At 38.8% G+C, this 19,135-nt stretch overlaps 1 protein-coding gene across 1 annotated transcript in view; it reads right to left on the reverse strand.

Moving 5' to 3' along the window:
• grid1a (glutamate receptor, ionotropic, delta 1a) overlaps positions 1-19,135 on the reverse strand; it is a gene marked incomplete at both ends in the record, with an annotated part of 241,815 nt that overhangs the window by 64,418 nt on the left and 158,262 nt on the right. Inside the window, one exon of the mRNA XM_083897762.1 lies at positions 11,495-11,700. Within this exon, the coding sequence (XP_083753888.1) occupies positions 11,495-11,700 (206 nt within the window). The remainder of the gene's footprint in view (positions 1-11,494; positions 11,701-19,135) is intronic.

A 19,135-nucleotide genomic window follows, 5' to 3' on the forward strand; every position in this document is an offset into this window, starting at 1 on the left:
ATTCTATCAACATTACTTATTAAAAGACAACCTATTTATATGTGAAAAGCTCTTTAACATCAGCAGATGACTCATACGTTTGCAACTAATAACTGCCAAATACGCTGGAGTTTGTAAATGCAATTATATCTCTCAACTATTTTGCCCTTTTGTGATTATGTGCCTGTAGAGATAGTTTATTTTGATTTAGCTGAAATAAACTATCCTAGTTTCAAAGTGCTGTACTGTTTCAGGTACCTCCTGGCATCCTGAATATTTTAAGCACGTGGTCAGAGAGTTTTGCTGAGGATTTCATAAGCTCCCAGCAGGTACCATTCATTGATATCGGACAGGCAGGGAGCCATTTTTTTTATCACTGAAGCATTTATTCATCAAAAAAAGCAAATAATGTTCTCTGTTTGCTCTACACTTTTATGAAAAAGTTAGAGATTATTATTGCGGGGGTGGGGGGTGTTGTAATGAGATGCTGAATTTAGTCACAGCCAAGTAAAATAATTTTCCCTCAGGGATCGGAGTAGAAATTATTTGTTGGAGGATACAAAGGCAACCAAATTACACACAGCAACAGATCTGCTATACTCATTTGTTCTGTACAAGTTACCATGTTACTGAATTATTACAGGGTTAAACAAATTACCGTGTCCGTGACATAAGTAGCGATGACAGGAAAACAGAGAAAATCAAAGGATAATAAATGAACACAAAGAGAAATGAAGACATAGTATACAGTGCAAAATGAGAGGAGACAGTGTAGGAGATGAGGTTACAGTGGGGCAAAAAGCAAGGGCAGGAAGATAGAAAGTCCATGTCGGGAGTAACATGGAACCGTTCGGATGGGGGGGCACAAAGAAGGAAAGGGGAATGTCCTGTAACAGGGACAAAAGAGGAAAGAGAAGCAATGAGAGAAAGAATAGAGGGTAGAAGAGGATGAGATGTGGGACAATGATAGATCGTTTCGTGGCAGGCTCAATTTGTCATGCTGTTATTGGGAAGAAAATGGAATAGAGGAGCAGTAGTGAGGGTCAGAGGGAGAAGACAGGGGCGCATAGGTGGGAGCGATAACCCACAAGAGAGCTACACCAGTGTATAGTTAAAGTGGGTGAAGTCCACACACCTCTGACCTTCAGCAGTTGATGACTGAGGTTACAGCGCTTTGACAGACCCCACTAATGTGTCCCATCACAAACTGAAAATATCGGTAACACTTTATAATAACTATTCGTTATAACTAGTTAATACATCATTAGTAAACTGTTGAGTAATGAGTTGCTAATGACTTGTTAAGTGTCTGTTAACAGGTTTGTTAAGGATTTATAACGATGCCTTATAGATAGCTAGTCTTACAAGCTGTTAGTTAAGTGAGTTATAAATTGCTTGTTAACTGTATGTTAATGATTTATAACTATACCTTATAAAGTAGTAATAGATCATGAACAAGCTATTAGTAAACTATTTACTAATGACTTGTTCAGTACCAGTTAATGGTTTGTATATGTTATTGGGACGTTATTCTAAAGTTGCAACTATTCCTCATTTATTAACCTTTAGTAAATGAGGAATAGTTGTAACTTTAGAATAACGTTCCAATAACATACATAAGCTAATAACTAATACTTAACTAATATATTTACTCACACATTACAGTTCAGTTGTTAATAGTTTGTTAACCATCTACTAATACCAGTGTAGAACAGCAAATGGGTGGAACAATTCAATCTACAGAAATTTGATATGATATTTCAAATATCACATTTTTGTACCTCAACCTTGTTCCACCCATAGGCTTTTCTGTGTACTCAATTTTACCAAAGAAACACCACAGATGAGATGTTGAACATTGTGTTTAATGTATAGAAACACACATACTGAGCCGTCACATGGCAGAACAGCAGTATACAACACTTTTTTTTGCTAAACACTGGATAAACTGAATTTCAGAGGGACATTTAATGTCCATACATCATAGCAATGTCATGGATTATCTGTCCTAACGGCCCTTTGCGATGCTTACGGGCAAGCCACTCATGCCATTCAATAACACTGAGATGGTCTACCAGCAACTCCTCTGTACGATTCCCCCTGAGTCTCCACACATTTTCCTTAACCGTTCTCCATGCCCTCTCTATGTGCACCCGTTTGGGCATCGACATATGACACACTGTGATTGACAGTGAAATGGGTGTAACCTAGTTGAGGTAAAGCATTGCAATATACGAGATGCTGTTCTGCCATGTGACGGCTCAGTGTGTTTGTTTCTATACATTAAACACAATGTTCAACATCTCATCTGTGGTGTTTCTTTGGTAAAATTGAGTACACAGAAAAGCATATGGGTGGAACAAGGTTGAGGTACAAAAATTTGATATTTGAAATATCATATCAAATTTCTGTAGATTGAATTGTTCCACCCATTTGCTGTTCTACACTGGTATTAGTAGATGGTTAACAAACTATTAACAACTGAACTGTAATGTGTGAGTAAATATATTAGTTAAGTATTAGTTATTAGCTTATGCATGTTATTGGAACGTTATTCTAAAGTTGCAACTATTCCTCATTTACTAAAGGTTAATAAATGAGGAATAGTTGCAACTTTAGAATAACGTCCCAATAACATATACAAACTATTAACTGGTACTGAACAAGTCATTAGTAAATAGTTTACTAATAGCTTGTTCATGATCTATTACTACTTTATTAGGCATTGTTATAAATCCTTAACAAACCTGTTAACAGACACTTAACAAGTCATTAGCAACTCATTAATCAACAGTTTACTAATGATGTATTAACTAGTTATAACAGAGAGTTATAATAAAGTGTTACCAAAATAGGTTCAGATATGATTTTAGCGTGTTTATTTTGTGTGTCGGTATCTTCTGATACACTTTATTAGGTACAGGCAACTGCTTGCATATGTTATCGCACATATCTGCGCAGTACATTTTGACCTATGGACATGGTCAAGATGATCTGCTGAAGTTTAATCTGAGCATCAGATTGGGGAAGATAATTGTCATTTACTTTGGAGATGAATTGAGTCTTCTGTGTGCAAGTGAGTCTTTTCATTGGTACAAAAAAAAAAAAGTACTTCTGGAGCCTTTTAATTATACCTGGCCTGAGTCATTAGCACTAAAGGAGGGGTGTAGAAAGACCTGGCAGTGATAGATCTAGGGAAGGGATGTGAGGTGACAAAATTAAAGTGTGCAAGTGTTTGGGCATTCCTTCCCTGTGTGTGCATGACTCTGAAGACTCTTGTTTGGTGCCAACTCTACGCTCCCCTGCACCAACACCATGCTCTCCGTGTCAGGTTAATGAGTCATGCTGGGATAAACGTTTCCAGGTCATGGCCAGGTTTATTCTGTCTGAGGAACCAGCAAAGTCCAGGTGCCAAGACGCAACTGTGCTGCCAGCTGGAATATTCTGACAAATGTGAGGAGGGAAAAAAATGTAACATGAGTGCAAGCATTAAAAACTAAGCCCAGTATTGTATACCGCCTGTAAAATATGGTGTTGGAAACTGGTGCAATAATACAAGCGGGCGGGGAAAAGTGAGCAAAAAAGAAAAGTACTGGGAACAGGAAATGAAGAATCCATACACAGGGGATATTATCTGTAACTGTTGAGTGGTGTTGGAGATGGAAAGTGGTTTTCTACCTTTTCCACACTTAATAAGTTAAAGTGCTGCAGATAAGAAGCTATAGCATTTGGTGTGAAACATTGCAGATAAAACTGAGCAGATTCTTCCTTTTTTTAAACCCAAATTCAACCACTATTTATTCAACCACTATCTTTAGTCTATTATTAGAACATTTTATTGGTATATAGTATACCCTGTGACTGTTAGCGAGGACACGATCTTCAAAAACCCTCTATTTCTTTAATAATGTTTTCAGCCTGTGACACTGACTTTGACAAAACAATTGGAAGGACACGGAAATGTTACAAAGTGAGAGATTACTGTCAAGAGGCATCAATGGCTTTTATGTCAAAATAAAAACATGTGCATGTGTGTGTGTGTCGTGCCAGACCAGCTGTCATGTCAACAGTACTGAAATCCCCAGCAAGGAAAACCATTACAGCTGTCTCTTTCCAGAGCACCCCGTAATAGCATGTCAACTCAGTCCACTCTTAAATCACCATCAACAAGCATTTGTGACAATAACCCGAAAGAGTCCTTGGCATCAAAACACAATTCCTAGCAAGGGCAAATGTGTTTATTACATCTAACAGTCAAGTGTCACAAAGGGTCTATGTTTAATCAGCGATTCATGGTCTTCTGATCAGTGAATCTATTTCCACCACATTAACCTCATATGACATGCTGTCTAGGGTTCACAAGGTCCTGAAAGACCTTGTGTGTTTTTGATTTTTTTGCCATTTTCTGAGTCAGAAAAGTCACAGTTTCAGTATTGGGTGTGCCTTTTTTTTCCTGATGTACAGTACGCAAAGCTTTGTTCTTTTTATGTTTGACAAATTCTGTGATCCTTGGAATGATGTGACTGAAATGGCACTTTTTTTTTTTTTTCATTAGCGATAGCACTTGGTACCTGGTGCTTTTCTTAGTACCCACTCTAACAAGGTTCCCTTCCGCAGGAAGTACTGAACAATTCTGTGAACAAATATTTTTAATTAACTGATTCTAATGATTCAGTTACACTGAAAAAAAACTGGTTTGACCGTCACTAGTTTGTGTGTCATGTGTACGAGTCACGGCAGTTTCGTGCCACGCCTTGTCGCGCAGTGCTGTGCTGTGCTGAGGTGAGGCAAGCCAGGACCATGTAATGGAAAAGTGGCAATAGTTTTGCCTGCCAGAGCCCTTTTTTCAGATGAAGAAGCCAAACATAAAAAAAAGAATATTGCATCAGTTCTGTTCACAGAGACTTAACAGAGGCAGAATAACAACATCAGCAACAACAAAAATCATCCAAAGTTACAGGCTGATGCAGCACAGAAGAAAGATGAGAGAAATCATCCAATGGGTAAAATAAACAGATTTTTTTCGGACAGTTTGCTGATTGTTTCATGACACAGCTCCAAAATGTTAGTGTTAGGTTTGGGTTAGCATTGCCTCCTTTCCTTTGTAATCAGTATCTGTATATTAAATAGGTCCCCGTTGGGCAGAGATGGTCCACAAAGTTGTAGATCAAAGAAACAGCTACGACTTAAAAAGAAGGCACATGAGCTATAAATGACTACCATCAGTCTAGCTTATCTACTGTATGTCTTAAATTCTTTGGCAGATTTCTGGAGCCTTGCTGAAGCTGCCGGGAATGTCTGCTTTAAAACTGATTTCATTTCAGTTGGAAAACCTCAAAAAACATTCCATCATACAGTGACAGATTCAGGATATCTATGTTTGAATCTGAGGTTTCTGTGACAAGCTGAGTAATGATTATATTTACTCCTAAAGACAGGTAGTGTATAATTCACTCTATCCCACACAGTTGAGACAGCAGTGCTGACGATTTCTCATTCCTGTGTAAACATAATTTAAAAAATAAAATAAAAAAATGCTCTACGCAGAGAATGGCTGGCGAACGTCACAGTCCATTATTTAAAAGGCTTTGGAGGAAAAGTGAAAAAAAGTCTTTAAATATGACGAACATTTTGAGCAATGAGTGTTGTCAGTTAAATTTAACCTCTGAACAGCCTTTCCAAATAAGATGACGATGATGACATTTTTGTTTTAAAAGGATCTTGCAGTGCTGTCGGTGATTTTCCTTCACACAATACAGAGTGTATGCGCTTTAAAAAAGAAAGAAAAAAAAACTAAACAAACAAACAACACATGCCTCCAACTGAAGTCATTTTAGCTGTCACTGTGGTAGAAAGGTATGATAAACCTGCAACAACTTTTCATCTCTCCCACATTAGATATGCAACCTGGGCAGCATTCACACTGTCATAGGCTCCAGATTTAAATGGCGACACAGCTGTCAGACTCCATTCGCTAATTGTCTCAGAACATAAAGCCCTCTTTTTTTCCATTGCTTTAAAAAAATCCTTTTTTCTTAAATGGATACTCTCTCTCGGCTACCACTCTGAAGTTGAGTCACTCATCTCTTTTGTCCCTTTCTCCATATCTCTTCCATTAGACCCCACTCATTATGGTTTCATAAGCATGTGGTTTATCAGGAGCTCTTTCTAGATCTCCTCTCTTTTTCTCATCTTTGACCTTTCTGCCCTAGACTTAACTCGCCATCATTTATTTTTTTCAATCTCCTCTCGGTTGTGCTCTCTCTCTCTCTCTGTCTCCATCTTCCTGTTTTTACCTTGCCTCCACCCGGTACAACGTCTCTCTGTCTTTCTCTCCCCCTCTCACTTTTCTTGGCAGCAAGCAGCAGTGCTTGTCACTCCTGTAGCTTGGTGTAACCGCCGCACAGGAGGCAGACCTCCCCCAACCTTGCTGCTCCATCTATCAAGTGGCCTGCAGAGCTGGCATGCTAACTGACACCACCCATTCTGTTTCCCCTCACATCAACATTTTAGGAGAACACGTCAAGCCGAGTGAGAGCGGATGCAGCGGAGTCTGAGAAGCATTTCCCTCATTCACATTACAAAGCTGATGCAGACTAAAATACTCCCTGGCATGTGATGCTTATCTGAAAAAGCGTGCATGCTCACTTACTGTTCTAGTGAACTTGAACCATATATATATATATATGTATGTAATAGGTTGACTATTGTAATCCATTCAGTAAAGGTATTCCAATTGCTTTTTAAAGCATTTTAATCAGTGATGGTAAAATTAAATCTTCAAAAGCAAAACCCCAGAGAGACAAAAATCTAATTTAGTTGTCTTTAAGATATATAGCTTGGAGCGGCACTGTTGGCAATTAATTGGAGAGTGACTTTGGCAACTCATAAAATGTGTCAAGTTTTTGTACGTAAATGTGCATCGTTTTATGCAAGTGATTTAGCAAATGCTCACTAATATCACCCAAGGACATGGAAATGGGACAGTTGAAAGCTTAAAATTCCACTTTATGGCCCTCTAAAAGCCTTGCATGTCTCAAGATCTCCCTATCGTGAGGGGGAACAGAGCATTTGGGTGTCAGGAACGCAGAGGCACTAAAGCTGACAGAATATGTTGTGTCCTCTCATGGCCATAGTGAACAAGCGATGAGATGGCAACTATCTGGATTGTGGGGGGAGGGGGGTACAAGAGCTCTGAATTTCTGTATGAAACGACTGACACTGCCAATGACATATGCGTCTTGTTCTAAGTATGAGAGATGACTGTGGCCTGAGAGTAGATTGGAGAAGTGACAAGTGACTTGTGAGTGAGTAGTCGAGCACCATTGGAGTAAAAGAACAGAGAAGATTGTGTGACCGAGGATGACTTTGAGCTATGTCCTTATATAATATTGGGTGAAATAATAATTTCAAATTAAAAGTTATGACTATGGTTTAGCTATATTAGTTACTGTAACTATCTGTCTAAAAAAGTGGGACTTTTTGTTTTTCCTCATGCCATCCGACCCTGTATAGTAATACGTAGGTGTGGACAATTGACAGGAAATTGTACATCAGGGCAAAACACAAGTGAAAGATGCCCTGACTTCCCACACAGGTATAACATACCTCATCTGAAAGACTTTGCGCTCACTGTCGTAACTGCTTCTCTGTAATCCTTTGCATCTCTTTGTCACATTTGCCATTTTTAATCACTTTCTTCTCACTTAATTCTCTCTGTAGTGTTTTGTCATTCTGTCATCACATATAAAGCTGCTTTATATGTGATGTATCAGCTGTTAGTTTTGAATTACTTATTAGGTTTGTATGCATCTGCATTCTTCTGTTGGTATTTGCTTAACATGTCTTTCTTTGTTGTTTTGCATTGATTTACAATACCCTCTTATTTTTTGTCTCCCTGACATCATTGTGTATATGTACCGCTTGTTTTTAAATGTGTTCCACTGGTCTTTATTGTTGTTTCTACTTATTTGTCATTTGTCTGAATTTCCTGCTAGTTGTTGTGGATCTCTTTGTGCAGCTGGTTTTGTTTCATTTTCCCGAGTATATTATTAGTTATGTCTCTTTATTCTGTATTTTGCTGATAAAACAAAACTGATGCATCATTGAAAATAATAAGAGTAACTTACGGCAGAGCAGAACATAAAAAAAATGGAGGTGAACAAACAATGATAGATTGAGAAATGACGAGGTAACAGAGTCCTGGACTAAACTACTACCACTTAATCTACTTATACAAATACTGTGAAACAACAAGTGCTGCTAATCCCAGTAACCAATCATATTTCTTGACACTTATATTACTACATGAGGAAAGATTTATCATCGGCCATGCTTTTTTAATCTGGCATTCTTTAGACTGGTCATCACCATGGCAACTTAACTTTTTTTTTCTATAATGCTAATTAGCTCTGGAGTATTTAACTCCCAACGGTGCCACCATCATTCTCCATTCACACCCCCCCCTACTATATTAATATATTCACAGGATCATTTGGAAAGTGCACTGGATGTGGTGCTGTGCTTATTTCCCAGCCCCCAAGATCTTAATTGTATTCAGGATGATGAAGAATATTATTGGTGACGTAAATGTAATCTCATTGGAGGAAAATATATCAACTGTCTTTGTGTTCGAGGAAAAGATCATTGCAGAATGTCAGTAATGGACTTGAAAACCTACACACTCATTTCAAAATGATTAAAAATAAATAATTTTAAATCATTTTTATCTTACTGTTGATTCTCAAAGGTTTAAAGGGGACATATTATACCCTATTTCTAAGTTAACCTAGTTCCCTGGTGTCCTAATAAATATATCACAATAAGTGTCTGTGACATGCTTTGGTCAAAACACCATAAGGATGAAGCACCACAGCAGTTCAATCACCCTGCCAAAACAGCCCTGTTCAGAACGCTCTCTTTAGTAGTATCTCTTTAGGTCCACCTTAAAAAAAGTAAAAACGAAACATAAGGGACAGGAAATGACATCAGCCACAGAGGCTACTGGGAGCTAACAGCAGTTAGCATTTGGAAAAGTGATCATTTGCAGGCTCTAGCAGGCACATTGTCGTCATATATATCCACTGGACAGATAAATCCTCTGAGGCTGGAAGTTTGTGTAGAACTATGTGCTGCACTGTGGAGCCAATAATCGAACTTTTCGCAGACTTCCAGTTCAGAGACAGAGACAACAATTCCAGGAATGTAGCGCATTGTAACGTCCCAGTGAGTGCGGAAGTCAACATTGTTGTTGAGTTAGTCATCTTTTTTCACACTTCGCAGACTGATAGGACCTCCAGAGTCCCAAATGTAAGGATTTAAATGATTAAAAAGTTGATTTTGCATAATATTACCCCTTTAAGAGGTTTAATGCCTGGTTTAATACCTGGTTTCACCACAACTGAGAGAGAACTGGGTAATATGGTTGTGCATAGGCAAAAAAAAATGATATGTGATGTGATACACATCTCTACATGATACATATCTCGATATGGCACTGATAATCCATGCTGTACATTTAAATGCAAGGTGATATATTGCAATTTTCCCCAACCCAAAATAGTCTATTTTAAGAAAACCTATCAGACTAAAGATAACAATTTTATATGCATACATAATATGCAAATGGAACAGCAGGAAAAAGGGAGAGAGTTAAACGGCTAAAACAGCTGCTGCCAACTTGCAGTCAAATGTTACACAACACCACTGTGAAGATTATTTATATGCGTGACAAGATATCTATATATTGTAATACTTTAGTGTATCTACATTTTCTTACACACATAAGGGAAAATCCCCCTGAAGGTGATGATGAGACAAGAGTTGAAATGTCTCTGCAAACAAGCATTAGTCAGACCTAAAAGTGTTTGTTCAGACGAATTCAGGATTAGTCCAGGGTTTTCTGCGGTGCGGTGTGTGGCGTTTTACTGCCATAGAGAGAGACAAGTCATGATAAAAAATAATTCACACCATCTTCTGTCACAGACAACCTGTCAAACAGCGACAAATTACAGCTGCCAAAGATGATGAGCGCACAAAGACAGCCTTAAAAAATGCCAACTGTCAGATAAGTCGATTTTGTGAGACGAATGAGAGTGAGAGGAATCTACTCACTACAGTAACTCAGTCCGCTGGCTAATGGCTTCACTTACAGGAAAAAAGACCTGCCAACAGCTGACATCCAGCTAAAAAGAACTTTTGGTTAGCAGTCGCTGCAACAACAATATGTTTTTACCAGTGTTATTTATATGTCATAGAAAATAGTCAGACATGAAGGATTACGGTTGGACTGACTTCATGAGTGAACATGAGTTTGCTCAACTTGTTGCGAAAAACAACAACAACAACATTTAGCAACATGAGCAAAGAAAGACGCAAGTCCTCTGCGACTCAACACTGTCGATGGTATCTTTCATGAAATGTTCCTGTGGGTCACATGCAATGCTGCTGATCAGAAATGTAAACAAAATCCCCTCACGAGTGAAGAATGGATTGTGTTTTTTTTTTTCCCATGTAAAAATTCTGTTTCATCTGCGCACTTCACATTTGGAGACAGGCAATTGCATCTCGTTTCATCATATTTAACAAGTCACTGATGCAGCATAGACACAGATCAAGAGAAAAGTATTTAAACATTTTTGTAATTAATCTTTTCATCTTTTTTTGTTTTCTCATGTTTTTGATTGTCTGATCGTCTGTTAGTTTAGGGTGTCAGACAGCATATTCCTGTGTAAGTTTTCTCGTCTTTTTGACCATCCCTCTGTTTTGTGTTACTTATCACTTAAAGGTCCCATATTATGCAAAATCAACTTTTCAATAGTTGTAATCCTTATATTTGGGACTCTGGAGGTCCTATCAGTTGGCAAAGTGTGAAAAAAAATGACTCACTTATGTTTTTGTGGTCCTCCTTAGTCTAAGTACAGGAGATACAACACGCAATGTTGACTTCCGTGCTCATTGGGACGTCACAATGGGCTGGAATTGTTATCTTGTGGAGCTTCGCTTTGTCCGCAAAACATGCGAGAGTGCGGGTGAGGGCAACGGCATCCGAAAACTGGAACTCCGCAAAAAGTTCTATTCTTGGCTCCACAGTGCAGCACAGTGTCCTACACAAACGTCCATCCTCAGAGGATTTATCTGTCCATTGGATACAAGTTATATATGACGGCAATGTGCCTGCCAGAGCCTGCAAATGATCACTTTTCCAAATGCTAACTGCTGTTAGCTCCCTATAGCCTCTGTGGCTGAGCATTTCCTATGCCTTAAGTTTTGTTTTATTTTTCATCTATTTATTTTTTATTTTTTTAAAGAAATACTACTAAACAGAGCGTTCTGAACAGGGCTGTTTTGGCAGGGTGATTGCACTGCCGTGGTGCTTCATTCTTATGGTATTTTGACCAAAGCATGTCACAGACATGTTCATTAGGACACCAGGGAACTAGTTTAACTTGGAGAAATAGGGTATAATATGACTCCTTTAATGAGGCAATGACTTGGTGTATGGGCAGTGACTTACCTGGTGGATGAACACCTGTGCACCACGAGGGCTCATGAGCAGCACGGCCCGACGTAGTGTGTCCCGATAGCGGTTGAGCTCCTCAGTGCGCATTGTGTTGAAAAGGTCTGTAAACACACGACTGACGTTGCGGTCCACCCTCTGCAAGGACACATCCAGTCCCAGCCGAGAAGCTTGGTCCATAAATGTTTGCAAACCTCGAATATCTGAAAGAGAACAACCAATGAGAGAGAACAGGTAATCGTGAGAGATGCAAATGTCAGACAGAGAAAGAGGAACAACATCACTTTAGACAGTGCACCATGTTAACAGCACTTTATTCTAAGCGCACTGAAACAGAATATCAGGTAAACAACTTTTATTTTCAACGCCTGTCACCTGCACATGTTCTAAACTTTTTCAGCATTCCTTCCAGGGGATTCAAGTCAGGGTTTGTTCTTTGCTCTTGATCTAAAACATGACAAAGCACAACAAGCAATCTTTCTTTTTCTATGTTTCAGGACAGGTGTTGCTGTCTCCCAGATCTCTCTCACTCTCTGTCTTTGTGTGTGTGTGAGTGTTCACAGCAGGAAACTACTTGTAAAAGAACTGAGCACATGCACGTATAAAAATGTGATTTGCTGCAGAGGGCTCACATTAAGCACTCCGGGTTACAAGAGTCACAGCAGGAGCAACAGCCAAACATGTGTCATGTCAGGACACATTGTTAAAGAGGCTAGTTCTACGTCTGTGTTTGTTGCTCTATTGCATCTGAAGAGTCAATATGCAGAGGCATTCAAAGTGAAATTGACCCTAAAACACATTGTTTGCACATAGATTTTTCATAGAGGTCCAAGCAGGAATTTGGATAATAGGAAATGCTCTGACCTGACCTGGTCTGAGCAGTGAAGCAGATACATTGGTAGTAGTACCAAATCAATCAAATCACAAAGAATGAGATGCAATGTTCGATTATTCCTGCAATTGCTGTATTGCAATTTATTTTATTTATTTATTTATTTTATAGAATATAATGTTCAAAGGGCAGAACAGAACATGAAATTAAATCATTCATCATTTTGAAGTATTGCCAAACTCTTACTGTAGGACTCATCGAACACAAACAGACTCTCTCTCACGCACACGCACGCAACTCCTTTATTTTGCCTCTAAATTGAAATAGCAACCCCTGGTGATGTTACGTTAAATACAATGGAAAAAAGCCCAACGACAGAGTAATCCATCCTTTTGTTAAAGTACAAACACAGTTTTAAATTAGTCACAGTTTGTTCCCTCCTGTCCCAGGACTGGACCATTGCAATTAATTCTGACTTTAGTATTTTCTATACAATGTTCAGCCGCAGTAACATTTGGTGGTATTGGCTAGGGACAGAAAATAAAATTTGTTTTTAATATTTTTTTGTTTTTCAGTGTTAGTCATCTCTTTTCAATAAAACTACAGAGGGAACAAAAGGTTCATAAATATGCAGTGTCTCAATAAGAAATTACTAACTCATAAACACAGCTGTTGTATTCCTGAAACTGGCACAGCACAATAGGAGTTTGAGAAAACGACCAAAAAAAGATTCTTAGTTGCAAAATCATGTAACTGTTGGGAGGAAAATGTACACATCTCAAATGGGAAAACATAGAAATAACATGTAAACAAATAAAGAAAAGTCTTTGATCCCATGAAGAACCAAGGGAAATAATATGATAACTTACAATGCAGATGGAGACTGCATGGAGATGCTCAATTGTTCCTAAACCAAAGCAGACTTTTCAAGGGCAAGCATGTCAGCCAGAAAAGAGGATTAATGTGGAACTGAAGGTCTGATCTTATGTTTACCCATTCATAATTTCTGAACAAAAATCCACTTCTGAAAATGTTTGATATCAAAACTTAATCCTTTTTTAACTTGATCAGTATGCTGCTCTCCTGCTCTGACAACTCATCCATGACCAGTTATTTGTTTCCCTTGCCTGTGTTTTGAAAAAGAACATGCACATCTGCTACCCAACGTTTGAGACCTCACTGGAAATCAAAAATACAAAATGCTGTAAAATGTTGTTCTACTACAAGGTCAGTCTTTAGTTGTGTTGCTTTCATTCAAGCACATATTCAGATGAGACTGAGGCAGTTTGATGTGGTCATTGGTGGGTAACTCCAATCGTTCAAGTTTCCATCATCATTTTTTTACCATTGCGCATTTGCTCATGGCACAAATGGTGTCAAATCTAAGTGAAAGCATCTGGAGCCAAATAGTTGTTGTAGCAAACAGCATCAAACTGTGACTGTGCCTGAGGATTTCTAAGGGGGCAGTAAATGGAGGTCTAATATGCTTTGAATAAAGTAAAGCTGTTGCATCCAAGGCACGATCAGGCTACCACAGCACCAGAGGATCAATACATCAACGTTGGTTTCCTGAGAAAAAAACCCCACAAGACTCCAAACAGCAAATGTACTGTGGAAAGAAAACAGTCTTGGAGTTGTTTCAGAAAATTAGCAATAGTTTCTGAGAGGAAATGAGGCCAAAGCCTGGATGTGGGCTAACTATTTAGTAGTCCTGTATGCCCTGTGTTTACTCATAAATCCATATTGAGATCAGTGTTGTTTTCGTCAACGATGACGATGACAAAATCATTTAGTTGACGCCACTTTTTTTCATGAAAAAAAACATGACGAGACTTTTCGGGCGGCGTGAGTTTTCGTTGCCGAGACGAGAATGGACGAACATGTTAGCGGGTGGTCTGTCCGACGTTTAAAAGGCATGACATTTCTGCTTATTGTGCGTGTCAATTAAAACCTAAAAAGTATCTGCCGCTGCATTCTATCCCTGTTCCCGGTTTTGCCATGGCTGGACACATATTGTAACCACCGAAACGATGTTGTGATGTTGCATGCAAAAACTGCGGCCAGCACGTGCCTGTCTATACCCACTTAGAGTCTGTCCAAGATCAGTTTTTGGAACATTAATAAAACGATTCCAACAAGATGTGAGTACACTGTGGAACAGCACCTATGAAGTGCTGGAAAGTCTCTCTGCACAAAAGCGAAACTTGGCTGCAGCACGGCGCAAATTATGAACACCCTGCAACAGAACTCTCTTCCCTCTTTGAGCAGTTAACTATAGAGAGGAGCTCATCTGATGCATCCGTTATTCCCTTAATTACAGCGTTAAAGCATTTCAACGCGTTTTACTAAGATCTACTCGGATCCGCTGTATGTCATCGCGACTGTACTCGATCCTCGTCATAAAAATCATTATTTATGTGTCATGGATGTGGAGATATAACTGCACATAGAGAAATGATCCATTGTGCGTTGGATACAGAGTCCGCTTACAGCGGCGCATAATGCAGGAGAGGGAGAAGAGCGTCAGCAGGGGCGATGCGCAGAAAAAAAAAGGTCTGCACCAGATGAGGGGCACCCTCTAGAATTGCAATGCATTGACTTTAGTGAGGTAAGGACAGAATAAGTGAGAATGGTACTGCAGTTTCATCAAACCTATTATTGAGAGGGAATAGTCAAGTGTTATTCTAGCTGTACACATTTTGACTGGCTGATTTTTGCTTTTATACCTTGTGTTTTGTTATAGGTGCCAGCCAGGTCTCCCTCCTGGCAATTAAGATCGGTCAGGCAAAAGCCTTAATCAATATACAAAAGGATATAATATAAACCCTTCATACTGAATAACAATCCTCCAAAACCCAGCATCAACAACATCACACAGTGAAGCCATGCACACACATAGAGATTATAAATCCCACAGTCCCAAAGTCCACAAAACCAAGAGGCTGTGGTGGATTAAAATGATAAAGGGATTTAACAACCTCATTGTAAGTTTATACCATAGAACATGTGTGTTCAGTCTGTTTCTCCTTCACGTCGGCTCTCCTGCTGTCTGACTATTCTCACAGAATGAGTCAAATAGAGACAGAAGTGAGTTGAACTGTGTCGCAAGCTGCATGGCAACCAATCTGTGAGTGGTTTGAGAATAGGGGTGTTCAAAAAAGTGCTCTCTGAGGTGAAATCCAAGTTGTTACAACCTGCACCAAATGGACTACACCCAGACCAAAAATACCACACTGTTCTTCAAAGAAATTACACCCACTGGTTTGCAACTTTGGCGAGAGGGATTAATTCTGGAGCAGGATAATGATCTCAAGCACACCTCAAAGCTTTGAAAGAGCCACTTGAAGATCAAAGATCACCAAAGAGTCCCGACTGTCAATAAACCATGAGGTGGACAAATGCTAATATATTCTGAAATGCAAATGCAAATTTTTTTTCAATGTATCACTCAATTTTTTTTGAAGCTGATAATATCGTTTTGACTTTCAAAAAACATTAATAATATTACATTCACAATAATCACAAAATAAAACTATCTTTACTTGTGGTCACAGGCTTTGGGAAACCGCTGCATCTGGCTGAGGGGACAGTGAAGGCACTGAAGATCAAGGGAGACTGATGAAGTTGTTTTTACATCCTTTTAAGCTCTATCTTACTTGAGTTGACCCTCTCAAATTGGAGAAATGCACAAATGAGCATATCACATCCTAAGTGGCTACACTGCTCGTGAATGCTTACAAATAGAGAGTCTGTTAAGCAATCATTATTATTTTATGCATCAATAGCCTCAGTTGTGCATAGGAAATACAGAAGAAAAATAGATAGGCTATAAATGATTTCCTTTCAATCCAATCATGTTTTACTGACTGCAGATCTATACTACATAAAGTTTTAAAGCTCTAAAAGGACAATCCAATACAAGACTGTATCTTATAGAATGGTTATAGGGTTAACACTTTATATTCATACAGCAGTAATTGTCAATCACCATCAGTGCTTTAAGCAGCTGCCAAACATTGAAAGTAAGACTGGAGCGACACTGAATACCTCACTGTAAATCTAAACATTGGCTTTAATAAAAGATATTAAGTGTACTTAACTCCATTTTTATTAACATGTTGCTAACACTCATTTTGAATAAGTTACTTGTACTTTGGGGTTGAAAAACCTTCCAAACTCAGTATGCTCAAGTTGTATTCATTTAGAAAAACCAAGTCCTGGGAACCACATTGTGCCACTGTTCCCCCCTCCCCCTTACCCCAAACGTTTAAAATTTTGCGCATGCGCACTGACACGGGTCTTCAACCACCTGCCTCTTGGCGCGCTGCAGACATGATGTTGGACTTCGACACCGCAGCAATCGCCATCATCACAATTCTGGGAGTCACCATTCTGCTGCTGTTGGGAACATTGATTTGGTGAGTCCATGCTTGAGTAAAAGGGGAACTATGAAAGTCTGTTCGCTTTTCTGCTGTTTCGCTAACCACGCTTTTCTGCTGTTTCGCCAAGTGTCCTCCAATGCATTTTTTTCGATTAAATCGGCGAGAAAACAATCGATAGAGATATGGATAACATTATCCATCATGTACGATGTTACGCCGTGTGTCTCTGTGTAGTCTTATCCGCTATAAACAATAGATTAGGGGGGTTATTTGCTTAGAGGTTAGCTTGGAGATGCGAGAACGTACTCGCAACCCACGACGTCAGTGGAGGTGCGTTTGTTGTTATCGCTGACATACTTAAGGTGAAACACGTTGTACACGCTGTAGTGCATATAACAGGCTGTTGTGACGCTGTGACGCTGCCACACATTGAAAAACAGAGAAGAAGATGGGAAACTTCCCCGCTGTATTTAAACTTTCGACATTATAAGTCGAGTATGTTGATTGGGAGTCGTGTCAGTGCAAATATGACGATCGATGATGATTTTTTATGTTCGGTTACAAGTTAGAGCGGGCGCTGCCTTGTTTGAAACGTGGGGACAGGTTAGTTAGTTATTTTTGTCATGAATGGTCCCTGGGAGTTTAAGATTTCTCTTGACTGCATTTTCAAAAGCAGCTTTGATAAGATGAACAAAATAAAAATTGAATTTGAGAAAGAATAAATGTTACTGTAGATTCACAATGACACAAGTCTTTGTAAATGTTTATGCTTTAACATGTTTTTTTTTTCTTGCTCTTAAAGTGAGGATTTATTGATGTCACTCAATATTATAGGAAATAGTATGGTGTGATTTTAGCATGCTTACCTGGTATTCTCACTGCCCCCCATAACCCCATCACCCTACTTTTTATTTTATTTTTTTTAGGTTTTTGCAGAGTTTAGCAGAATTGCCAACAAACATCTTGAAAGCAGTTTCTTTGAGTCTGTTGACAAGCACACTCCACGCATCATTGAACTCCTGCAGTCAAAAAAAGGAGCTGCTGGACAGAAAATTCAAGAATTAATGGCCAACTTGGTAAGAAATTAATTGTTTCATGTTTTTGAGGAGTTCTTAAACTCGTCTACATACACTGATACAGACCAACATTTTCATTCTTTGACTTGTACCTTGTCATTTTTTATTCTAATTGATGTTTTCTGTCTCTGTCTTTTAAGTCATCAGATGTAACTGCAAGACGCTCTGTGGTCCTCAAAGGGCTTCCCATGATCTTTGGAGATGACCCAAACGGGTTCTATAAGACATGTTTTGTAAGTACTTGGGACGCAAAATACAGTATATTCACTTGTAATACAAACATCAAAGATGTATGTCCCTCACATTTCTGCCTGTATTCATTGATGTAGGCCTTCCTTAACTGTCTTATCTATCACTTTATTTCAAATTTAGAGGGTGGTATTGTAGCTATTGTATTGTAGCTTTCATTTTTTTCAGTGTCTCTCCATCACAGATCTTAGTGTATATTGTATAATGATTCTAGTGTCTCACTATCCAAATGCTTCCTGACTACAATTGTTTTGCTGATTGTTTGTTTCTTTGCAGGAGACAACGAAAGATGAGGCGATAGACAATGTCACAGTCGGCGTATTGACCCTCCTGAGTGAAGACGATCCTGAGCAGCCCGTTTCCACAGCCATCATCCTAGAGGGAGGTATTGTGATGGACAAAATTCGGGATTTGGCACAGGCAGTTTGCCTCATATTTGGCCTCACATATGCCTTGAACCTTGATTACCCAAAATGCGTTGGAAACACATTCAAATTCATTCAAAGTGTAATGCTTGGTCTGGGAAACAGGGCCCTCCCCCCAAAACTGCTAACAGTTAAAAACATGTTGTATAACTAATGAGTCAGATGTGTACGGAAGCCCTGAACAGCAAGTGAAGAGATTTTTTTTTTTGAGATGTTATGTCAAAATAACGAGATAGTATATCGTAATTGCAAGATGAGATCTCGTTATTTCGAGATAACACACCTATGTAAAATAACAAATAAAAATTTTACTTTCAGACATTATCTCGTTATTTCGAGATATTATCTCGTTATTTCGAGATAACAAAAATATTTTTACATAGGTGTTATAACACACCTTTGTAAGTCTATTAAGTCCCTGTTACATGATGACTTCTCAACCTGAAAAGGAATGATATTTGTATTAGAATTCAAAACTTCAGTATTTACATCAACCTGAAAGGGAAGGACATCTGTATTAGATTTCAAGACTTCAGTACTTACATTATTTAGCACAGTATGTATCATTTCAGGGTAATGAGCTGTCTGCCTCTAATCTTGTAACATAACATCTCAAAAAAAAAAATGTCTTCACTTGCGGTTCGGGGCTTGTGTGATGTAGCACTCAATAACAT

The sequence above is a fragment of the Microchirus variegatus genome (assembly GCF_963457635.1).
Source record: "Microchirus variegatus genome assembly, chromosome: 11".
NCBI classification, from domain to species: Eukaryota; Metazoa; Chordata; class Actinopteri; order Pleuronectiformes; family Soleidae; genus Microchirus; species Microchirus variegatus.